Genomic DNA, 25220 nt, shown 5'->3' on the forward strand with positions numbered 1-25220 from the left:
AGAATAGGGTCTGAATGTATCATCAGTGAGAGTGCTGCTACTTCCAGCCGCTCACTAGGTACATTTGGATTCCCTTCCTGCAAGCTCTGTGCATGCTCATTGCCAGCCTTTCTGCTGAATTCACACAGAGGGCATGCAGAATTGGGTGCCGGGGGTGCCTTGTGGAGCCCTCCAATGTACCCACCCTCTCTCTCTAACTTCAGGGTGAGTTCAAAAGTGATCCACAGGAGGTTTTCTGCTGCTGGTGAGGCAATAAGCAATTTCTGTTCAGCTTTCAAGGAAGACATAACTATAAGCTAATGTGGGGGGTTTTCATATTTCGTTTTACAAATGTATGCAAATGTTAATGCAAATTAGATTCATCCTTCATGTCCTTGGCAAGTTGCCAGTGCACTCTGGCTTTTCAAAGGTTGTACAATTTTAATTTACATGTGAGATAATACATGTGATACTCTCGGGAGACAGTGCTGAGAATTACATCAACAAGGCTCCTTGGACTGAACTTAGCCTTCTGCTCCTCTGGGACGTATTATGTTGCCTGCAGTGAGTGTTTATTCACTTAGATGTTTTAAGTATTTAAACTTCTAAATCTAATGTCAAAACCTTCCCTACAATGATGATCACTGAAAGAGTCCTATCTCCGCTTTCTCTGAAAGTAGTAAAGCCCAGTGGAATTGCCTCTTTCTTGATATCCATGACTGGATTTCCCAGATCTAGCTTCTCCATCAAGGGAGAAATAAATCAGTAAGTAGAAAAAATCATTGTCCTCCACCAGCAATATTATGCTGAAAATGTAAATGTGAAATTACCAGGCACAATCATGCTTCCAGTCTGTGCCGAGGCAAGTGACGTAATAAATTGATGACCACCTAGGGCTCAGTGATTGTCATTGTAGCACCAGCATGAATAGAACCCAGATCCTCCTGCCCCAGCAGCACAGGTTTTTGCCACATGAATTAAAAGGAGACTCTCCATCAACTACCAGCAGTATAAGGCTTATGACATATAGCTGGATGATTCTGACTCTGGCCAGTAGAGGAGCAGTGGTTGTCCCAGAAGGAAGAATCCCAACTAGCTGCCTTCTGTGGTTATGCATGGTCAATGGGGTGTCTGCCCCTGTCTGGAAATATGAATGTCCAAATCTGCTTTGTTATTCTTATAAATGAAGGGTGGTCTTGCACCCCCACTCCAGTCTGAGTATTGCTTGTCAATCACCCACATGTGGAATACAGAGGGGGACCAGCACTTGAAAAAGAAATGGATGTTACTTACCAGCAACTGGAAATTCTTTGAGATGTGTGGTCCCTATCTGCCCTCCATCCCCTCTGCTTTGGATCTTACTAGATTTGCGGTACGAGGAATTGGAGAGGCATTGGACCACACTGCCTCCTATGTCCTCAGTCTGAAGCCCAAGGTGACTGACTGCACCTGTGCAGGCCAAGGGACACTGCTTGTTAGAATTTACACGCACATGTACCATATGTCAAATGCAGCTAGGGACCATACATCTCAAAGAACTTCCAGTTACAGCTAAGTAACCTCTATTTCCTGCCAGTTGACTCCACTCCGCTTGATGGTGTCAATGTGACTTTGATACTTTTTGCTATTTAAAATTTTTGAAAAGGATATTGTCCCCACTCCTTCATGGCCAATTACTGCTGGATTAGCGCCAGTCCGCTTGGGTTGGGGCTAGTGAACTCCTGGCCAAAGTAAAGACACAGTTTTGTGCCCCAAATGAGGATTAGGCTTCGTGGGTGGCAAGTCAGGGAAGTAGAGCAGTTTGGCCTATTGTGGCAAATTCCCTTAGCCATCTTGTCTGCTTCTTGCACAGCATGTAACCAAATGGCAGGGACTTCCCACACTGCAGAAGCATCTAACCCTTTTGAAGCTGGAGAACAGATGAAAATGTGCCCATTGGGATGCAATAAATAGGAGCCTTTAGTCTCCTGTCCACCTGATAACTTCCACCTGAACTAGACTGACTATAACAAAAAAAAGTACAAGAAAGAAAGAAGAAAAAAATAAATCCCTAAAGAGATGTTAGCCATGAGTCCCTAGGCTTCAGTCCCAGACTCAAGCAACAAACAGATGCAGGTGAGAGGTAAGTGTGCCTTGTGATGGATATTTTTCCTTCAGTTTTTGCTAAGCTCCCTTTGTGTTTTTCACCCTTTGCCAAGGACCTAATGGGTTTCTCTCCCAACACACAGGCTCTTCTGTTGTGTCTTTGTGAATTGCTCTGTTCTGAACTTCTTTTCTCTGAATGGTCTTTTGCAGCTGCTCTTGGATGCTGGTGCCCATGTTGAGGGCTCCGCAGTTAACAGTAGTGAGGATAACTATGCTGAGACCCCACTTCAACTGGCTTCGGCAGCAGGTGAGTCAAAGACAGTTACAGTTTCACTCCCAAGATCAAGGGAAAACTATGGCAGAAGTATTGCTATGGGTCAGATGTTTAGCTTGCAGAGAGGGATAGCTCAGTGGTTTGAGCATTGGCCTACTAAACTCAGGGTTGTGAGCTCAATCCTTGAGGGGGCCCATTTAGGGATCTGGGGCAAACATCTGCCTGAGGATTGGTCCTGCTTTGAGCAGGGGCTTGGACTAGATGACCTGCTGAGGTCCTTCCAACCCTGATATTCTATGATTTTAGTTACAAGTTGGGATTTATTTTGCATTGTACTTTAAGCCAATTAACAATGAAAGATAAAATGAAAATTTCAAACTAGGTAGCTTCAGGGGTTAGATAATGGGATATAGTACTTTTTTCATGCCTAAATCACTAGTGGAAGCCTAGCCCAGGTTAGCATTATCTGAGAGTTGTTACCGTCTCCTGTTTGGTGACCAACCTGAAATGTGTTGCTGTAAATCAGCTCAGTCCACACTTACCACTGCCACTAATTATCACTTCCTGCCAACAGTCTCAGCAGGGAAGCCAAGTGCTGAGTGGGACTGCAGTGTGCTTTCATGGGGCAGCGTTGGGAAAGTTAGGCTGCCACTCTCCAGCCTCTGCCTCTCCTAGAGCTGAACAGCCTCCATGGCTGTCAGACTAGCATCTTTCATCAGCCCGAGTCACACTGGGAAAAAAGTCTTAGTTTTGTACAAAGATCTGTGTTTTATCTCATTTGTTTAAAAAAGAAACAAAATTTTGGGCCTGTTCTCCAAGAAGGTGCCACATCAGGGGTTTACATGGCATGTAAGGACTTACCTGTGCCAGCCCAAAGATCATTATTCTTCTCCATCACCTGCAGCCTACCATTTGGTTTCCCTCTGTTCTTTCTCCATCATTTGAAGCCTGATTATTCTGGGATGGATTCTCTGGTTTGTTCTTTTTGTGTCATCCCAATGGCATAAAGGGAGTAGAAGGTCGTCCCCAAAGCTCTTGTAGCTGGCTCTCCCACCACCACTCCTTGCAGCCTCTGGCAGTGGGGTGGAGGGTGGCTGGAATGCATGTTGCTCCAGTTATCCACGGCTGCTGGATGACCCCTTGGGGGGCCATAGCCAGCTAGCACAGTTTAGAGCAGCCTCCAGATTCTCTGTTGGACCCCCTTTTAGCTACACTCAGCAGGAGATGACAGCTGAGAATCTGGCCCTATTGAAGCCAGATACATGTACATCTGCTTGCAGTGTAGTTTGACTTCAAGATGTTGAAACACATGAGGGAAATGGTACTTTTGTTAAAAATAGTAAAAAAATACCTCTTCCCCACCCCCATTTATAAATAAAGATGTGCCTGTGCTTCAAATAGAATACAGGACTGGGTGCCAGAACTCCTGGGTTCTCTTCTGAGCTACCTCTAACTAGTTGTGTGGCACTGGGCAACTTAGCCTCTCTCTGTGTCTGTTTCCTCCATCTGTAAAATGGGGGTGGTAATATTTGTCTCCCTCTCAGGGGTGTTGTGAGGCCTAATTAACGCTTGTGGGGTATTATAGAAGTGCTCAGGACAAGTACTCTATGCCTTTTAAAGGATGCTGGAAAATGGAATTATTGTTACTTTTCTGCCAATTCTTAGGGAACTACGAGCTGGTCAGTTTGTTATTGAGCAGGGGCGCAGACCCCCTTCTGAGTATGCTGGATGTCAATGGGATGTCCTCATCGCTTCACGAAGACATGAACTGCTTTAGTCACTCAGCTGCACATGGGCACAGGTAAACCTCTGTTCAAGATCAGCCTTAAATTGAAGACCCTCTCAGTGCGGGGAGTCACATACAATTGTACAGATTCACTGAGGTCTCTTGCCTGAGAACAAAGTTGTAGGCTACCCTATCGCACACAGGCTGTATCGTGGCCTTACACCACAGTTCCCAGCCCAAAAATCCGTGTCTACACTGGTCTAGGAAGTGTTGTTAGAACCCTCCTGGCAATAGCCATGTTTTAATGCAGTAGAGGCGCTACATTATTGTGACTCTAGCGTGGCCAGACCCTGCATTTACTTTTGAAATGCAGCCTCCAGATTGTAAAGTAATTATCACTTTAAGTGGTTCTATTCCCAAAATAACTGTGTAAAACTGGCACCTTCTTATTCAACAGATGCAATCCCTCTGGGTTTGCAGATCTATATTTTAGTCACTAAAGTCAGCAAATAAGTTTATCCTGCTTTTTTCACACCTGTTAGCAGCACTACAGAGCCACCACAGCTAGGAGAGAAGGAGCTGGATTTGTTTCTGGGTCAGACAGCAACATCAGAATTGTTAAGTTCCAACCCCAGGGCACAATTCCGAAGATGTGGGTTGCATGTGTATACTGGAGGCAGAATTTAATGGCATTGGGGTTGCCGAGGTGTAACCTGAGGCAGAATTAGGTCTGCCGAAACTTTAATAAAGATGATGTCTGAATCAGAAAAAAACACAGTTTGGCTCTTCCTTCCCAGGCTGTGTTTGCAGGGTTGGTATTTAGAAATAACATTTTATTATCTGTAAACTGATCCGGAAAGCATTCTAGCCCAGTCTCCATCAGAGAAATTAGCATTGGTTTAACCACATTGATATAGTTATACCAATTCCGAACCCTTAACCTAGGTGTATTGCAGCAGCGTACAACTGGGCTTAAATCAATGCAGCACATGCTGGAAACTTACCAGATTGAATCACAACAATGTAAACCTCACTTTATATTGGTGTAGTATATCTGCATTAAGGCTTGGCTCCCCAGGAACTACAGCGATGTAGTTATACTGACAAACATTTTCCTAGTGCTACTTTCCATGATTCAAGAGCATGTGAAATGTTGCACCTTATCTTTTCAGGGTTAATATCCTTGATTGTGCAATATCTTATGGTAAAGCATCTGATGGGTTAATTGTGCCACAGTAAGAGTCCTCTTTCTATAACATGTTCTTACTGTGCAAATAATGAAGTTAAGCCTCCTATTTCTGGATGATTTTTGTGGGAGGGTGATTAGAAGGCATGAGATTATGTAATATCAATTCATGCAGAAAGGGCAAAATCCAGTTCTTTATGCACTGAGAGCGCCAGCTAGTGGCAGTTCAGCACAACATCTTATGTGCGCTTGATTGTCTTGGATAGCCAACATCTGTCCCTTAAGGCTTCTTGCATCTGTAGGAAAACCAAGGACCCAGGCATTCTAAAGGGGACCCTTGGATGTTAGACAGGGGCAAGCCATTGCTAGTGATTGCTGGTCTGCCAGCCACACAAAGCAAACACTGGTGGGATTTGATAAAATCAGTCCTGACTAAACAACTGCCATAATAATGTTTGAAGACCCAATCATTAGAGGAACCCAGCTCCATTTCTGAGGGGAGGAGGAAGGCATAGGTGCTGGAACTAGGAGGGTGGCGGGTGCTACAGCACTCTGTGGCTTGAAGTGGTTTCCATTATATACAGGGCTTACAGTTTGGTTCATTGGCTCTCAGCACCCCCACTATAAAAAGCACCGCTGGAGGAAGGGTTTATCTCTGGAAAGAAATGAGTCACTAAGTCAGGCTTCCAGGACTTCTGGGTCCAAATCACCCTGCCTGGCCTGTCTGGTTTATGGGCCTTTCATTTATTAAAGAGCAATTCCTCTTCTTTTTCCTCCACAGAAACGTGCTACGCAAGCTCCTGACCCAGCCCCAGCAGTCGAAGGGAGATGTTCTCTCACTGGAGGAGATTTTAGCTGAGGGAGTAGAGAGTGACACTTCCAGCCAGGACAGCTCCAATGAGGGGCAGGTCAGGCTGTGTAAAACCAGGATGAAGGCCTTGCAGGAGGCTATGTATTACAGTGCTGAGCATGGCTACGTGGACATCACCATGGAGCTCAGGGTACTCGGTAAGGCAGGTTCGAAGTAGCTAGAACCTATCTCTGCAAGAGCAGGGATTACAGGTCACTAGGAGAAGGGCCTGCACCATCAAATTCAGACCTGACACACATTGATGGGATCTTAGGGTAGTCTCTAATTTCAATAGAAAATGACATCAAACTGTTTACTGATCACTCAACTGCATATTCAAAAGGATCTACTGATTTGGGATGTCCCAATTTCTGGAACAGCCTGGGACCTGAGGATCAGAGCAGCTGAGCCCTTCTCTCCACTCCATTTGAAGTTAGTTGGAGTTGTGAGTGTTCAGCACATCTGAAAACTCAGGCCCCTCTGAAGTGTTTCAAGCTGAGCTCTCAAAACCAGAGACAGACAATGCCCAGGCATAGGATTTGAGGACCCAGAGTGCACCTCTTCTTACACCTGTATGTAGTCGACTGAAGACTTTGGAATGTGCATGTCTTGATAAGATAGCTCATCAGAACAAGCAGGCCGCAATACTGAATTATAGCAATCACAGTGGGTTTATATAAGATTGGTTATTCCCTATGCTGTAATGGTGCAGCTAATCTGCAGAATTTAGATTGCTGCACTATGCTTGCAGAGAAAAACAGTGCATGAAATGGAGGTTAAAAGGGTAGCAGGCTTGGCAAGAACCAGGAACTCCTGAATTCTAATCTTTAGTCCTGACACTGATTTTCTCTGTGACCATGGGCAAGTCACTTCTTTCCTGTGACTCAGTTTCCTCACTTTTAAAATGGAGATTGTGGTACAGTTGCTTCCTAGGTGTGCTGGAAGGGCAAATTAGTTGTGTAAAGTGTAAAGCACTTTCAAAATAAAAATAGCAACTTAAATGCTGCTGCTGACTACAAGAAGAGAGGAAATACCCTCTTGCCTGCTATTTCAGCTCCTCACTTTCCCTTGTGTCTGGTTACAGGAATCCCGTGGAAGCTTCATGTGTGGATTGAGTCATTAAGGACAACCTTCTACCAGTCTCGCTATTCAGTTGTGCAGAACCTCTTAAGGGAGTTTGTCACTATTAAGGAGGAGGACTATAACGAAGAGCTGGTTAACGAAGGGCTACAGCTAATGTTTGATATCCTCAAAACCAGCAAAGTAATCATTCATTTTTTAACAATATGAAGTTCAAATCCTTTGAGCCAGGTGTTTCACAATTATTTGGTTATCGTTTGTACTAGAAGCAATGTAAACCCATATCAGGGTCCCAATGAATTATGGATGTACAGACAGCCATGGCTATGTTTACCCAAGCTCCTGTAATATTGCACTACATGGGCTCAAGTGAGACGGGATCCAATACTTGCTTCCTCCATGTCAAAGATGCTCATTCTAATGGAAATGGAAATCCTTGTATAAACCCCACTTCAGTGGTTTGCTTTTGGAACTGAGTGCATTTACAGTAATGAAAGGGATTACCTGCAAAGTACTGGGGAACTGAGGCTGTCAGTAACATCTCGTCTACCTTCCTGGAATTTTCTGAACATTATTATTAGCTGTTAGTGAACAGCAATCTTTATTTCTTTCTTTTGAAAGTTGGCCTGACCATGCTTCCATTGATTTCAGTGGGAGTAAGATCAAGTCCTATATGGTTGTACTCTCCCTGGAGATAGCAGGGAGAGGGAGTGGCTGGTTAAAATCTAATGCAAAATTTGAACTTTAAAATAGTGCAGTGCAGCACAGAAATCTGGTACATTAGGAACAGAGTTTCCTGATAAGCCATACTGTGGACTTTGTTGTGTAGAAGTTGGGAGAGCTTTGCTGTGTAAGGATTGAGCTCTCTTAAATTAATTCTTTTTCCTTGACATGTGTGTGCCATAAACTTGCTGAGAATATTTTTGTGGTGAAATTCACCCCTCTGCACAGAGTCCTGATAGACAGAGTAGTCCTTAAAAACAGTAAAGCAGCAAAAGGACAATTCTTATTATATAAGCAGCAAGCAAACCATTACAGCCTGTGGAGCCTACTTTTAAGCACTAATGATATAAATTCCTTCTTCCTTACAGAATGATTCTATCAACCAGCTGCTTGCAGCCATTTTCACCCACTGCTATGGCAGCAGTCCTATACCCAACATTCCTGAAATACAAAAGACATTGCCGGCCCGGCTTGGTGAGATACTCAGCTTTATCTCAGTTTCCACGGAGGTTTTGCTTCTTCTCTTTGCCATGCTGCAGCGTTTTAAAACCTGCCCCCCATCTTTTTTCCAACAGATCCTCACTTTCTAAACAATAAAGAAATGTCCGATGTAACTTTTCTAGTGGAAGGAAAGCTGTTTTATGCACACAAAGTCCTGCTGGTGACTGCTTCCAACAGGTGCGTCAGCCTCCATGAACTACACCTAGTAACTGCAGCCGTGTTATTTGTGCTAAATGGAAATTAGTAATGGAGGACAGGGGCCCGAAATTCCTTATCCAGATGAGCAGCCCTTAATCATCAATAGTCTCAATGGAGCTACTGGCATGAGTAAAGGCTACTCACTTGAGTTTACATGACCAAGCCACAGAACTTTTAGAGCCAGATTCTTTGCCTACACTCAGACCATTAGGCCATGTCTACATCTAAAATTTTGCAGCGCTGGTTGTTACAGCTGTATTAGTACAGCTGTATAGGGCCAGCGCTGCAGAGTGGCCACACTTACAGCAACCAGCGCTGCAAGTGGTGTTAGATGTGGCCACACTGCAGCGCTGTTGGGCGGCTTCAAGGGGGGTTCCGGGAACGCGAGAGCAAACCGGGAAAGGAGACCAGCTTCGCCGCGGTTTGCTCTCGCGTTCCCGGAGCCACCCAGCAAACCGCAGGGAAGGAGACCTGCTTGCTCGGGGTTCCGGGAACGCGAGAGCAAACCGGGAAAGGAGATCAGCTTCGCCGCGGTTTGCTCTCGCGTTCCCGGAGCCACCCAGCAAACCGCAGGGAAGGAGACCTGCTTGCTCGGGGGTTCGGGGAACGAGAGAGCAAACCGGGAAAGGAGATCAGCTTCGCCGCAGTTTGCTCTCGCGTTCCCGGAGCCACCCAGCAAACCGCAGGGAAGGAGACCTGCTTGCTCGGGGTTCCGGGAACGAGAGAGCAAACCGGGAAAGGAGACCAGCTTGATTACCAGAGGCTTCCTCCTTCCACGGAGGTCAAGAAAAGCGCTGGTAAGTGTCTACATTGGATTACCAGCGCTGGATCACCAGCGCTGGATCCTCTACACCCGAGACAAAAAGGGAGTACGGCCAGCGCTGCAAACAGGGAGTTGCAGCGCTGGTGGTGCCCTGCAGATGTGTACACCTTCAAAGTTGCAGCGCTGTAACTCCCTCACCAGCGCTGCAACTTTCTGATGTAGACAAGCCCTTAGAGTGGGGTAAGGCCTGATTTTCAACCCACTCCCAATGCAGGTTAGAACAGCAAGGGGGCTGCTCTGACATGCACTAGTGGTTAATGTTTTCTAAGGAACTGTTCAACAGCTGAGTGTAGCTGGAGTGCAGCTTGCTCCGGCTACTTCCTTCCCAGCCCCCTTGCCTCTCACCCCCCCCACTGCATTCAAGGCCGAGGGAAGGACAGTGTAGGAGCCAGCTATTCTAGCTCTGTACTTACTGGAGCCTGCCTCCCCCCAGGGAAGTCCTCAGCAAAAGTGTTAAGGCCAGATTCTGTCCTCTTTTGCACCCCAGGAGCAAAGGGGAGAGAGGGAGGTAAAGAATGTGGCTCTTTAGCACTGTGTACTTAAAAAAAAAAAATACACTGAATCCCCAATATATTTTGTCTTGCTCCTCAGATGGAGACAGTGTTCAGTTGATTCTATTATAGGATCAGTTATTTGCTTTTAAAACTAATATTAATGCAATGTACAGTTCTCAGGATTTTATTCAGCTCTGTCTCACGCCAGTTTTATGTAAATCTAATGCCACTGATTTCAGTGCAATTAGAGCACCTGAAAACTGGAGTAACATGGGAGTGAATTCAGTGCTGGGGAGTTTACAGATTTTGCTGTCAGACGTTTACAGTTTAGTTGCTGTTAAAGATGATGGAAACTTATTGATTGATTGTTTTGGAAAATATAAAGTATAAATGCAAATACACTAGGACCAAGATTCTCCAGTTCCCCTTTGCTTACTAACAATTAATCCAAGCAAAGATGATGCAGAGTGGCAAAAATGCAGGAATCTATTATGCAAATTTCTGTCTCCATTTTCTCAGGTTTAAGACCCTGATGACCAACAAAACAGAACTAGACAGCCAAGGCAGTAAGACTGTTGAAATTAGTGATATGAAATACAATATTTTCAAGGTATGTAAATTATGTGCATCCTTACCATTAGCACTGTTTGCCTCCTCCTGTACTTACTGTTAAGCAAAAGCTACAACTTCTAATGCCAGAGATAAGTGATAACACCAGCAATTACACCAGTTCAGGTTTTTTAGGTGTGTTCTGATCTGCATCCAAACTTGTCAGCTTGGGCCTAGCTCTGAAAAGAATAGGATTGGATTTTTTGTTTTTAATGCAGCTGATCTCCTTCATAAAGGAGCACAAATGAGGTCTTTTATTGACTACTTTTTTGTAGTTCTGGAAGTTCCCAGGCACAATTTTCATGCTGTGTTAAGCAAAAAAATAAGCCTGGTTAGAGCCGGAGAACTGCCAGGCTTCACATTAATTCAAATCAGACTATCAGAAGTCTATGGGGCTCTCTTTAAAGACTTGACGCTGAGAATTCCACTTTTACTTTTGTTGATGTTTCCATATTTAAGTGACCTGAGGGAGGTTCATTCATGATGAAAAGAGGGTAGGTTTTAAAAAAAATAAAATAAAAAAGGCAGGTCAGTGAAATCCAATAGTCAGGCATTGTTCCAGCTTTCCAGATCTGCATTTCAAATTAGGAAGGAAATGTGCAGAATAAAGAAATCTGAAAGTGCAGAACAGCTGAAAGTCTGTAACTGTTTCACTAAAGTGTTTAGGACTCATCCTGGCTTTCTCCCTCACAATTTCTCTCTATGATCATCACCACATAGTATCTCTGCATCCAGTGGGAATAATTTGAGCACAGAAACATCCCTACTGCTCTATCCCAAAAGGGTTTCCTATGTTTTGTATTTGAATTGAAAAGCAATTGCAATGTCTGTATCCAAGCTGTGCAGCTCAGGCCCATGACCTGAAGAGAATAAAGTTGAGTGTATTAAGGCAGGTCTCCTTAACATAGCATGAAGAAGATCTTTGATCAATGGGCTTTTGTGATTCAGGAAACTCCCAAGGCATGATTTTCAAGTGTGGTGTTTGCAGTGTCAAAGGGCTCCAGGCTGCTGGCCCTGTGCTGCCCAGGGTCCCTAGGGCCAGCTCTGTCCGCCATTAGGGATTTTTTTCCCACAACCCCCTTGTAACATTTCGCTAACACCCCTGTTTGGGAACCACTGCACTAGACTGAGATTCAAGAGACCTGGGTTCTGTTCAGCAGCAGGCATAGGGATCAGGTTTTGCTAGAATGATGAGCCCCTGACTGCAGCTGCTTGGCACTACTGCAATATAAATAGTAGTGAATGGGATGACCTTGGTTTTCAAGTGAAAAATCCAGTTCCCTGATAATGGGCATGGGGAAGTGGCAGGAGAGTGGTTTTGGAACAGTAGGGAGGTGAGCATGGGAGGGTGAGAGGAAGGGCTGCCCATGCCTGTCTCCTCAGCCTAACAATCCCTCTATTTCCCTGCCCCAAAACCTCCGGCTGAAAGACTTGGGGTATGGGGAGGCTTATTGGAAGCTCTCGGGGGAGGGCAATGTGTCACCATCTGGCAGGCCATACTGTGCACATGCATTAAGCTAGCCTGCCACCAATTTTGCTGCCTGGCAGCTCCTGGGTGCGGCTAGCCTGCAAAGCTTTACAAAAAACAGGACCCCTGTGGAGTTTTTACAGGGGCCTTGCGGTTGCTCAGAGACACATTGTCACCCTTGGCCTAAATTCCTTGATGTGGTCCCCTTCAAAGGGGGAGAAAGAAAAGAACATTGGAAAGCAGCACAGCCAGACCATTAGAAAATGTCAAAGCTGTTATCAAGACCCACGGGAAACTGGAGCTGCGATTTCTGTTCGTTTGCTTCCTAAGGCAGCATGGGTGTTCAAATTCCTCTCTGTCCTGACTGAGAACAGCTTCAGGCCTGGCTCTTTTCCCATTTCAGATGCTGATGCAGTATTTATATTATGGAGGAACAGAATCTATGGAAATTCCCACAACTGATATCCTAGAGGTGAGAACTTTTTCTTCCAAATGCAGTCAGGGATGATGGGTCGTGGAAGCCAAAAGAAGCTGGAGCTTTGAAAGGAGGTGATGCTTTCAAAGCACATAGTCAATGCGGCTTGACAAGTGACTGCTGGGGAAGATGAGAGCAGCTACCAGTGTTTTTATGGGACGTCTCATGTGGCTGCTTTATGCACACAGAAAAGTGTTAAAACCCCTAGTATCCTTTTAGGAGAAAATAAGGAATTGTGGAAGATGAGATTTTTTTGGGGTCTCAGGAAGTTTGTGTCATCGAAATAGGAAGCAATTACTACTTCAGATGGCTTATGCAGAACAAGGGGATCTGTGTGTAGATATGGTTGCCCCATCTCAAAAAAGATATATTGGAACAAGTTCAGAAAAGGGTAACAAAATGATTAGGGGTATGGAATAGCTTCCGTATGAGGAGAGATTAATAAGACTGGGACTTTCCAGCTTGGAAAAAAGATGACTAAGGGGGGGATAGAGGTCTATAAAATCATGACGGGTGTGGAGAAAGTGTTATTTACTCCTCCTCATAACACAAGAACTAGGGCCCACTAAATTAAATTAACAGGCAGCAGGTTTAAAACAAACAAACAAAAGGATGTATTCCTTCATACAATGCACAGTCAACTTGTGGAGCTCTTTGCCAGAGGATGTTGAGAAGGCCAAGACTATAACAGGGTTCAAAAAAGAACTAGATAAATTCATGGAGAATAGGTCCACCAATGGCTATTTACCAGGATGGGCAGGGATAGTGTCCTTAGCCTCTGTTTGCCAGAAGCTGGGAATGGATCACTTAATGATTACCTTCTTTGTTCATTCCCCTCTGAAAACCAGAAGGTGCACAAATTTAAAAATGCAGGAAGGTGCTTGCTACCTTCATTCAGTGCTATACTCTAAATAACGAAAAGAGGTTGCTATGTGTATTCTTCTTCATTGGCCTTTCTGCTCTCACAGGAGGGCTAGCGCTCAAGAGAAGGAGCTAGAAGATCCCTTGAGGAAGGAATGTAATTTGATTTTGAAAAGCGTCTCTCTTGTCCCAATAGCTGCTGTCTGCCGCCAGCCTGTTTCAACTGGATGGCCTCCAAAGACACTGTGAAATCTTATGTGCCCAGACCATCAGCATGGAGAGCTCTGTTAACATCTATAAATATGCGAAGGTAAAGGCTTCACTGTCTTGTTTAGACCCCACAAATGTCTAGGAACACCGGCACTTCACATGCTTCCTGCTGTGTGGTATTTTGGACAAGAATCAGGGTGCATGATGATGCAGGCATGCTCTGGTTGGGCCAATTCTGCACTAAATTTGCTTGCAAAATTAGAGTTTGTATCCAATCTGTAATTTAATATAAATGACCCAACACGTGTTACCACTAGGAACACAGAGGAGCAGTTCAGCATTCCTGGAAGTCAGCAGGAGTGTGGGATGTAGTAGAGAGGCAGGAGCAGGCTGCTAAAGATTACATCAGAAAATATTTAAACATGCTATTTTAATTTTACTTCCTGTTCACTTTTTTGCATTATGTCAGTCTAGTGTCACTACACAGTTTCAATGTTGGAATCTCATGCACTTGCCCAAGGCTGCTGTGTTTGGGTTCCCAACAGCCAAGGGGAAACTATTCTATTGGAGGGTGGGGGGGAGGGAAGAATTGAGTTCCTTATGTAACTTTCATAAATTCTATTTCTGTTAAGAACCCCAAAACCTTTGGGAGTTTCTAAAATTCATTGCTTTTCCGCCATCATAGTTGTGTCTTCTCTGATAATGCTGAAGTGGATGTAACTAGGTAAATAATTACTGGGAGAACCAAAGGAGACTATTTAGGAGCTAAGAGCCAATGGGACAATCTGAGGCACTCACAGGCATGGTATTAGAGTGGCTCTTCCCCATCTCATTCTGTGCTTTGGTCTAGGCATGCGCACTGGATCATATACACCATATTTCCATGGCTACTCACATTACATACCAGCTGGCAAGATTCCTTTGTTGTGTCATGATGCGACACATGGACTCCAGGCTCACACAAAACAGGTATCTTGGCCATTTCATCAGCCAGCTGGTCTTTTCCTTGAAGGGCCACTGGACTGTGGCTCAGGTAACAGCAGGAGATCAGAGGATTAGAAATAAAAAATTTACTTTATCATCTGAAAAATGAACCTTTCCGGCTGCACGCACGCAGGGGGAAGAAAAAGAGTGTCATTCATAGCACGAGTGTCCTTTCCATTAGCATTTACCAACTACATCATTACATACATACCCTTTTCCCCCCTAACAGTCCTTCGTTTTGCAGGCATCCTTCCCAATGAAGCTGTCAGAGGGAAAGGGCTTAGCAGTGGCAGCTGTGAAAATGTGCTTTAATCTGTAGGGCTCACAGAGAAGGTCACTGACTCCTGTTCTGTTTTACAGATTCACAGTGCACCTGAACTTGCCTCGTTCTGCAAGGGCTTCTTCCTCAAACACATGAACTCTCTGCTGGAACAGGACTCGTTTCGACAGCTCATCTATGGCAGGAACAGCAAGGTGCAGGGTCTGGACCCTCTGCGGGACCTGCAGACAACCTTGGCCAGTCGACTGCATTCTATTTACATCACCTCAAGAGTGTGAGGCAGGGACATCACACTGGCACGGGACTTATCCAGCCGGGGCTTCCAGGTCTGTCTTATGGAACCACCGGCTCATGCTGAAAGTCCCCACAAGCTGACGCCCTTAGGGCAGTGATTTCTCTGGGGAGCTGCCACAAATCTAATGACAAAGGCGAGGAGGTGGCTTTTTTCTTCAGTGCTGCACAGCATCAGAGCTACACCAGGACAGCACCAACAGGAAAAACTGATGCAGCAACTGAAGAACCTTGTCCAAAAAGCAGATCTAAGCTGCCGTTTTCATAAGCACAAGGTGAAAGCTGCTAGGGAAACAGTGTGGATGCAGCGGAGTGAGGCCTAACACTGGGGGTGTTTCTAACATGCTAATCTAAACTGTCTATTTACAAACCCCATCAGGATGATTTAAAAGCACCACTGGGGTATATACAAGGGTTGATAGTCCTTTAATCCCATGAACTTCTGAGCATTCGGTCACCTGACTAAATATGTATAGTAATTAGCACACAGACTACCACTGTAGCGATAAACACCAGTTTTACACATGGCAAAAGACTCTAGCATTATTTCCCATAAATTCTTTGCACCTTAAGACGTACCTTCTCTCAGCCTTATGGGTTACAAAGTGTGAGAGACTAAAATAGGCCTCTACAATTATCTTTTTTCAGTAGCACCTACTTTGGAGAGTTTAGCCAAGTTTTGATCTATTGGTCTGTGTTCAGTGGTGGCCAACTGGAAAGAAAATAGCCTACCCTATTTACACTGTAAAGGTTTTGGTCAAATGTCTTGTAGTGTCCAACTGTCTGGGAACGACACATGGACCACACTTGTGTGATTAGGGACTGATGCAATAAGAGGAGGTGCTTTTCAAAAATGCTGTGGCAGGAGGTGCAGTAAAACCTAGTGCTGTGCTGAGGGGCCTACGTCCTAGTATTGTGTGTACCACTGGACTCCCTTAAAGCCAAAGCCAAGCAGAAATGTACACCTCGTTATTCCTTGATGCTGTAGGTGGCCTGGTGTAGAGAAACATGGATGAGAGGAAGGCCTGACTCCTAATGCTGGCTCTGACACAAACTTGTGGCCTTAGGCAAGTTACTTCCATCTCCACAGCTGTAGAGAGAACTAATAGGGATACTTCCTCATCTACTACTTCCCAGAGGGGAGGGAAGGATATACTGCATCATGCTTGCACACATTAGCTCACCTTTGTGCTCTATGTCTAGGAAATATTGAGGTTGCAATACTTAAAATTAGATACTTCAACCCTAGCACCTAAGATTCACCATATTTTCTTAGAAGTTTCTGCCCTTTGTAAGCTGTCAAACTTTTTAAAAAAAATACAAGCACAGGCCTTAGAAGCAAAGATGTAAGGTGGTAGTAGGATGAGTGGACATCAGTCACCATTAGCTATAAAACACCCCCTACAACCATTCCCCGCTGGTCTGTTAACATACTGAAAGTGTTACCTAAAATGCTTCATTTTGGTGGCTGGGGGGGGGGGAGCTTTTAATGTCCAGTTATCATTTCTTGGAGAGCTGAACAATGAAACGCTGAGGGGAGAAGACCAGGCTCAGCTGAAAAGAAGAGTCAAGGTTTGGTGGAGGAGGGGAAAGGAAGGGCAGATTGCAGCATCTCCAGCTAATTGGTCAAAACTCGAGGCCCCTGCCGGATTGCAAGTCCCAGGTGGATTGCATGACACGAGTGTGCTTGGCAAGTCAGGGACCCGTAAGTCTTTAGACTCAGTTGGAAATTGGCTGGGAGCACCAGTTATTCTTAGCAAGGCAGAGGCTGTTCCAGCTTTACCACTGAAAGAAACCTCAAAAAAGCCATAGACTGGAAAATACTTCAAAGAGCTGCTCCAGCTATCTGTACAAAAGCATAGGTCCAGTTTTATTGCTGTAATATTGTCTGTTAACTGTACGTTAATGTCATTTATGTAAATGTACCAGGATTTTGCTAACAATGTAACATTTATGCTTTGTGTTTTGACTCAGTTACGAGGGGCTGTAAGGGGGTGGGATGAGCTCTGTGGGGGTGTGTCAGAATGTGTGTGAGAACATGCATGTTTGGAGAGCACACAGTAAGACAAAAGGGTGTTTAACACAACTGCCAAGTGTGGGCTTCACATTAGGATTTTAGCATATTAGATTGGAGGGCAAGGGGGGCAGGAACATTTACCACATGGTAACATTTTTCCACGAAGACAAGGCGTGTGTGTGTGTGTGTGTGTGTGTGTGTGTGGACAGGTGTGCCATTTACCTTTCGTAGATTGGAATAGTTCTGAATATGGGGTGTAGGAAGCATGTTTATCCTGCCACTGTCCAAGAAGGTACAAGGGGAGCAGAGGGAAGGAGTTGGGTTTCTACCTCAGGTAACATGAGGGGATTTGTCTTTCCTTCCTGAGAATCACTTACTTAAATTTTAGGGCACTTAAGTTATTGTCAAACAGGGAGAAGGTGAACTAGAAAGTGAAAAAGAAAAATCCAAATAAAAACATTCTTCAGGAAGAGACAGAGGTAGGACCTTGTTTCAGCTCTTTAGGGCAGGATTAAGTGTCTCAGGGTAGGAAGTGGTGGTGTAGAAATCCTCAGCAGAAGCCAGACTATGAGGAAAGTGGTTTGATGACATAGCCAATCTTTGACTGAGAAGCCCAAATGTATGTAATTACTGTAGTAACCTAGCAGAGGAGCTAGTGGGCAAGTCTCAGCTGAAGATAAACAGATTTTCCAGGGGACCCATTTTACTCAAGGAAATGGAATAAATATTTCCCTCAGGAGGTTGCCTGGCTACTTGTTCCATTCTATGCAAATCAAGGACTGTCGGCAAATTACCAGGGCAAAGTTTGGGCACCTCTGGAAAAAAGCACAAAACTTCAAAGGAAATACACAGTACATACATCTATCTCATTAAGGTGTCCTTTGCTGAGTTTCAGGCACTTGGAGACATTCAAGGACTGCGTTCTCCAGGCTCCAGTAAATATTGAGCTAAACTTCAGAATAAACCTTTGCACATGGTGCCCTAGTGATAACAAAATGGAATGTGCCTAGTTCAGGCTCCTTATTTGCACATGTGGAACAGCTGGGCAGTTATCTAAAGAGGCTCCTGTTATGTAATAGAGTCAAGGAAAACAAGGTGATTTGCCCCTGTGGGTTGGAGACTTTGTTTAAAGATGGAACCTACCTTATTACAGTCTTAGACATGGTGACTTAAGGAAAAATTCCTGACAGATGCACCCCAGTACTGTGAGGGGGCCAGTGCCCCAGAGAGATAGACAAACCTAGAAGCAGTTGTCCCAGTGAGGTGAAGACCCAGCTAGACGAGAGTCTGATTGGGTGAGGAAGCACTATGTTTTCCCCCACAAGGGATGAGTTGCCTTATGTTGGGGGTACATCCATGCTTCATTTAGTCATAATATAAACCCCTTTGCATAAAGACTGGCTAATGATGTATTACAGGGCCAAAGCTCACAGGATTCTCTGCGACTCTGTTGGCTCTCAAGCACTCTCTTCAATGCCCATCTCCTACACTAGAGCAGCCATGGAAGACAAAATGTTTGGAGACAGGGCCAGTCTATAGTGCCCGGTCTGACATTTCACAGATAGGGCTCTCAGCTGAACCCAGGCTCATGCTACAGATGCAGCAATTTCATGCAGCTTGTCAGAGACAGGGATTATTTCCAAAAGTGGACTGCAAATGTAGATTTCAGAACAAAAACTCCCCCAACCCCCACTGTAGTCAGTGTCATTCAGGCCACCTCTGGGCCCGTATTGATCACATAACCATTAAGCCCCTTTTGAGCCCCTCAGGTAGATTGCTGGCCTAGTTTACAGAGCAGTCACAGCCCATTGCCCCACACCTGCACTCGGCAGGAGTGGCAGGTTATTAGACCAAGTGAAATTCTCACCTCGCTTTGCTCAGTCGCTCAGGGAGGGGAAAGGATTTTACATCTCAGCTGTCACCTCACTTTCAGTTCGGCTTTGCTCTGAGCCAGGGGAGGCTTTTTTTTTTGTTGACTGCCAGCCTCCGGCGCCTGCCTCCGCGACTCTGCTCTCACCCTAATGTAGTTTCCAGCTATACACATCTTGTGGAAAATGAGTCTAGGCGCGTCACCAATACAGATGCAGCCCTATAATCATGGGGTCTAGATATTCAGAGAGCTTAAGGATACACTATCACAAAACCTAGATGGAGGAGAGGATTAAGGACCAACAAATCTCACTGCTTTTACCTTGCCTTCTCCAATACCAACATATGGCAACAGGTACATTTACATTAAAAAAGAGAAATCAAACAAACCCCCACATACTATCAAATTAATACACTCCGATGCACATGCTTCTCCCTCTAGAGGGAGGAGATAGCTGACCAGACAATGACAGCTTGCAGGCCTGACTGCCTATTTGACCACAGTCAAATATCATCAACTATTCCAGCAAGAACATGCTAGTGCAGGCAGCAGCCCACCATTTAATTGTAGCATGGGGCTGTTTTCATTTTTTAGAACTTGTGTTTCAATGTTTTGCATTTTACTAAGTAAACCATTTTGGCAATTAGACAAGTGTGGGAGACCATAAAAATTGCACTTTTTGTTATTGTTCTAAGAAGTTAGTGTTCTAACTATTTAACCAGATAAGTGACTGATTATTTTGGTCCAGTCAAATGCCCAACCGCAGGATGAGACAGATCTGTAGCCATGCTGCTTAATGCCCTACTGGAAGGCACTCAGATACTGTAGGAATGAGTGTGGTATAAAAACAGCTACAGAAGAGAATAAAGATGCTTTTCCCTCCTTCCCACCCCTTACTGTATGCATTACTATTTAAGCCAGAGGGGCTCCCTACTCTAGCACCTTGCTCACATTCAGGCCATAGGGACTCACCTCCTATAGCTGGAGAACAGACCAAAGGAGTACCCTGCAGATCCTCAGCTCCCTCCTCACCCACCACCCCCATTCACAGCACCAGTTCTGTTTCCTCCTCTCCACCCAGGCTACCTCTCCTAGAGGTCAGGTAGGTCACTCAGCTGTCAAAATAGCTCATAGGTCTCCAAGAAGGCAGGCTGATTCCACTGACAACTAGGTCATGCCTATCCACCTCCTGCTGAGAGAGCTGCTCAGTTCATACATGGCTTTTCCATTTCCTTCCAATTAGCCACTCATTGCAGGCTGACAGGGTCACTGCTGCACACGGGAGAGAGCGATCTACAGCAACAGCTCAGCTCCTACCTCGACATGCTGGGCCAAGGCACCAGGAAACAGTTTTGAACCATTAGAGGACTGGCCTTAAGGCTTTAAGTGGGTTATGGAAACAGTCCGACAGCACTCACACCAAATGCATTACAGGAACTGTCAGGACTGAAGGGGAGGGAGGAAGGGCTACTGGAGAAGCATGTGCAGTTCAGCTGGCATGGCCCTCTGCTATAAAGCGCATGCAGAAAAGAGACTGCATGTCTGATTCTTCTGGATGTCCATAATGCCCTCCACTGGTGAACACGTGCACAGAAAGAGTAACAGGAAAGCACTCCGTTCCTGGACATATAATCATAGAATGTAAGGGTTGGAAGGGACCTCAGGAGGTCATCTAATCCAACCCCCTGATCAAAGCAGGACTAATCTGCAGACAGATTTTTACCCCTGTTCCCTAAATGACCCCCTCAAAGGATTGAGCTCACAACCCTGGGTTTAGTAGGCCAATGCTCAAAACCACTGAGCTATTCCTCCCCAATATATGGAGATATACCTATCTCACAGAACTGGAAGGTCATTGAGTCCAGCCCCCTGCCTTCACTAGCAGGGCCAAGTACTGATCTGGCCCCAGATCCCTAAGTTGCCCCTTCTCATGAAGCTAAATGGATGAATTTCAACAAGCCCTTATTCTAAGCTGCAATTTAATCTACTTGACTGATCTAAAGCACAGACAGGGAAAATGTGGTTCAACTAAGCTTGTAAAAATCTGGTGCCACTTATTGTAGCACTTGAGGTTTTTTGTTTTCCACAAGTGACTGATGAACAGAAGGAGGGATCCAAAGGAAGTTCGTGATCACGAAGTTTACATACTCCAAACAACTGGAAAACAGCTCAACTGTGGATATACTCCCTTCCTTGCAAAACAGTCAATATTCTGCTTAGATAAAATAGTATCTATCCCGTGAGCTGATTAGAGCAGTTACTTGTTAACATCTCAGAAGTGAGAGCCTCTGACCAATTTCAGAGAAATTAGGCTGTATCCAACGCACATTCAATAGAGCAAGAATCTATAACCAGAGACCAGAGAGCGCTTAAGAAAGAAGTCGGATGAAGAGCAGTTAACAGGTCTACGCTCTTACATTTTGCTGGTTTGCTTAAAGAATCCAGTTGAATCTTACCCACTCGGGATACCAAAAGTTTAAAACCCACTTTAGGGTCTCCCCAGAAATAGGCATTTCCACAACCATGTCCTGAACAGCACATGCAGTAACAGTTGTTACAGTAAGAGTATGTCACTCATATGCAAAAAGTGTCACTTGACCAATGATATTTTCATATATTGTAACTATGTAATCTGAATTAAAGAATATTTGAAAACTAGATAGGCGAACCTGCCAATGTAACACATTATTCCTGCAATGCCTGGCTATAAAAACAAAATGAAGCCATTTGTTTGAAAAAACATGACAGTGTGGTTTAGCAAGCTGTTCAGGTGATGTATTATCCCCACCTGAACAGACAGAGCAGAGATGGGCAACCTCTAGTACCCTGACAGGCCGGGCCAGTTTGTTTACCTGCTGCACTGGCAGGTTCAGCAGACCGCAGCTCCCACTGGCTGCGGTTCACCAACCCAGGCCAATGGGGGCAGCGCAAAGTGCCGCGGGCTGAGGAATGTGCTGCCTGCGGCTTCCCGCCTCCCACATTGGCCTGGGACAGCAAACTGCAACCAGTGGGAGCTGTGGTTTGCCGAACCTGCCAACACGGCAGGTGAACAAACTGACCCGGCCTGCCAGGGTGCGTACCCTGGTGAGCCGCATGCCAGAGGCGGCTGATCCCAAGATAGAGGGTCAGAAAATTTATGTATGAGAGGGGTAGCTGTGTTAGTCTGGATCTGTAAAAGCAGCAAAGAGTTCTGTGGCACCTAATAGACTAACAGACGTTTTGAAGCATGAGCTTTCGTGGGTGAATACCCACTTCATCGGATGCATGTAGAATTTATGTGACTTGCCCAAAGACACAAAGGAAGTCCAGGGTAGGTAGAAGTGATAAAACCCACGATTCTTGACTCCCAGTCTATTGCGCTATGTATGAGACTATGATGCTATCGGTAACATTTACAACAGGTGAGCAGCCAGAGGCCCCAAGCAGGCTAAAGGGTTAGCCGTGGGAGGTTCCTTACAAACTGAGGCAGACCATGTCCCTGAGCTCCCAATCTAAGACAAGCAACGACAAATAGCTGGGAGAGACAAAGACAAAGATGTGGTTTATAATACACATCTGAGATACTGTGTGTCTTGGAAATAAATATCAACTTCCTCAGTTACCCCACAACCCTCTGCCCATTAGCCTCCCCTTTAACACAAGCTGGCTTCTGACAGACATCACAGCCAAATGGGCCCTATAACAGATTTCACCTTAAACTGCACAGCTCTGAACCCTGTTAGGAGGACCATACTTTAAGGATTCCTACAACAGGCTCAGTGGTTTTCACCAGTAAGTTTTAAGAGGAGGGGTTTCAGTTAAAGTTTTCTGGCCTGGAGCAGGGATATGCAATAGTATAATGGTCAGCAAGACATTCAATGGGTATATCCTGGGGTCCACTCACCACAAGGGCATCTCCTTCTGGCTGCTCTGGGGATTAGCTCCTTCCCAGTGCAATGCCCGCTTCTGCCACTCATTTGCACACCCTGCCACGCTTCTGTCTCTCTGCATGACTCAGGGTGTTCTCTCTTCATATCTTGGTCTTCTATCCAGATCACCGTAATCCCCTTCCAGAGTTAGCAAAGTCCCATTGAACAACTGTCCCAGGCAGTCATCAGCTTCACTGCTCAGTCGGTGCCACTTTCCATGGGGCTGGTAGGGAAACCCAGGTCTGCCCTCTACTCCGGGTTCCAGTCGAGGGACCCTATATCTAGCACTGTGGCCTGCTTTCTCCCTGATCCTGTTGCTCTTTTCCTGGACTACTTCCTACATTTTCTGGCTCCCAGGTTTACCAGCTCAGACTCCCTCTTCCCAAGGAGGCACCATAGACTACTTAACTCTGCAGCCTCACTTAACTCTTCTCCCAGGGAATAACTGCAGCCTGCTTCCCAGCTTTCTACCAGCCCCATCCATTCCTACTCAGCTGGGCTCCATCCTCAATCAGACTCTCAAGCCCTGGCCCTCCCTCAGGTGCAGCCTTTCAGGTTAATTAACCTAATGGAACCGGCTCTGCTTTGGCCAATCAGATCACACTTCCAGAGGAGCAAGCAAAACAAGCAGAGGCACCAATTAAATCATTCTCAATTCCACATCAATCATTTAACACTAACTCTAGGTGCACAGGTCAATTCCCTTTCCACTCCTCCTGGCCCCACCCAAAGCCTAAAGGATGCAAGTTATCTGTGACACACCTTGCAGAGTCTTGCATTGCAGTAACCATCCCTCAGACCAATGAGATCCAGCGCCCTCTGGAGTCACCAATCCTGAGTCAGCCACAGCACACTCCAGCCCCTGCTGCCCAGAAGCAGATAACCAAGGTCCAGCACCCAACTCCTGCCTCCTGGATGGAAGCATCTTGTTCTGTCAGTTGATGGAGCAACTTTTCTACGTATTGGTGGTGGGGTATAAATGAAATTTTCAGGGCACCCAACTCCCCGATATATTGGAAAGGAAATTTTGTTGCATTCTTTCAAATTGATTGGTTAATGAAAGGGAGACACAAGCACTGTTGTAGTAGCCCTTCCTTGTGGTTAACAGGCCTCTCAAACCCAAATAGCTTATTGGGGAGGAAACTGGTGCATGCCCACGTGGAGACAGCTTTTTTAAACAATTTTTTAAGAGTTTCATGGGGAGGTAGGAGGGACTCTAGGGTCAGCGAGGTTTTCCAGCAGCAGAGGGAGGGGCAGGTCAGGATCTACAGCCTTTCATAACTCTCACCCATCTGTAGCACAGGGCTCTCAATACAGTCTACCATTAACAGCTCCCAGTCCTCTTGGGCTGGGAAGCAGGGGTAAAGAAGGTGGGTGACAGAAAAATACATGCTGGGGAAGGAATGAGCATGAGATGCAAAGTGGGGAGTAGGCTTGGGCGGGGGGTGTCAGTGAAACAGGAACCCTTATTCTGTGGCAGGAAGGGAGGAGGAAGTGGAACTTCAGCTGCTGCATTTGTCTGCAGTTCCCCAAGAGCTAAGGTCTGCCCACTCACTGGAGTCTGTGATAGGCACAGACACAGAAGAGAGCAGCTCCACCACAGAAACCGCCCAGCAGAAGTGGACACGAGCCTGGGCAACACAGACCTGGTCCCAAACATAAAAAGGAACCACAGGTAAGCGGAGACCTACTGCCTCATGAGTGGACTGTTGAGTTGCTTGGACAGCCCTTGCTGCTTGAGGAGAAACCAATGTAGGTGAGGAGGCTGGTTTCCTGGTACTGGAGCTGATGTTGATTTTATGGTAGTCTCTGCACAATTTCCAGACTACAAGAAGCCAAGCAGACAGCGATAGCTGGAAGTATACCAGGCAACATGGAGCCAGCAGGGCCTTCTCTATTTGTCACCACGCAAGCTTAGGGAATAAGGAAATATTAGGACCATCTATCAGGCATATCACAGGGCAAACCCCTGAGCTACCTGAGAGATAAGGGGTCTATAAGCCACTAAGAATGAGATAGAGGCATCCTTATTAGGGGCTTCCTCTGGAGAACTAAAAGCAGGAGCTATAGGCTTTGTTTTCCAAACAGAAATATATATAAACATACACTGCAAGCTCCTTAGCGCAAGGACTGTGGCCACTTTTACATGGCACTGAACATGCTGCTGGTGCTCAGTCAATAGCAAAGCCCCACATGGAGAATGGAGCTCATGGCTCAATCTGAAAGCAGAAATGATGTACTTGAACCTGGTGTCATTCATAACGGAAAGCAGATGCAGAGAAGGGCCAGTAATTAAACATACTAAAGGTGTATTAAAATACCAACCAC

The 25220-nt window shown here is 45.5% G+C and overlaps 1 protein-coding gene across 1 annotated transcript in view; it reads left to right on the forward strand.

Moving 5' to 3' along the window:
* ABTB2 (ankyrin repeat and BTB domain containing 2) overlaps positions 1-17051 on the forward strand; it is a 214914-nt gene extending 197863 nt beyond the window's left edge. The window contains exons 8-17 of the mRNA XM_030560073.1: positions 2275-2371; positions 4004-4139; positions 6032-6258; positions 7185-7363; positions 8272-8377; positions 8479-8581; positions 10439-10529; positions 12400-12468; positions 13529-13642; positions 14887-17051. Of these exons, the coding sequence (XP_030415933.1) occupies positions 2275-2371; positions 4004-4139; positions 6032-6258; positions 7185-7363; positions 8272-8377; positions 8479-8581; positions 10439-10529; positions 12400-12468; positions 13529-13642; positions 14887-15084 (1320 nt within the window). The 3' untranslated portion in view covers positions 15085-17051. The remainder of the gene's footprint in view (positions 1-2274; positions 2372-4003; positions 4140-6031; positions 6259-7184; positions 7364-8271; positions 8378-8478; positions 8582-10438; positions 10530-12399; positions 12469-13528; positions 13643-14886) is intronic.
* The last annotated feature ends 8169 nt before the right edge of the window (positions 17052-25220 follow it).

Source organism: Gopherus evgoodei, chromosome 4 (genome assembly GCF_007399415.2).
Source record: "Gopherus evgoodei ecotype Sinaloan lineage chromosome 4, rGopEvg1_v1.p, whole genome shotgun sequence".
In the NCBI taxonomy this organism is placed as follows: domain Eukaryota; kingdom Metazoa; phylum Chordata; order Testudines; family Testudinidae; genus Gopherus; species Gopherus evgoodei.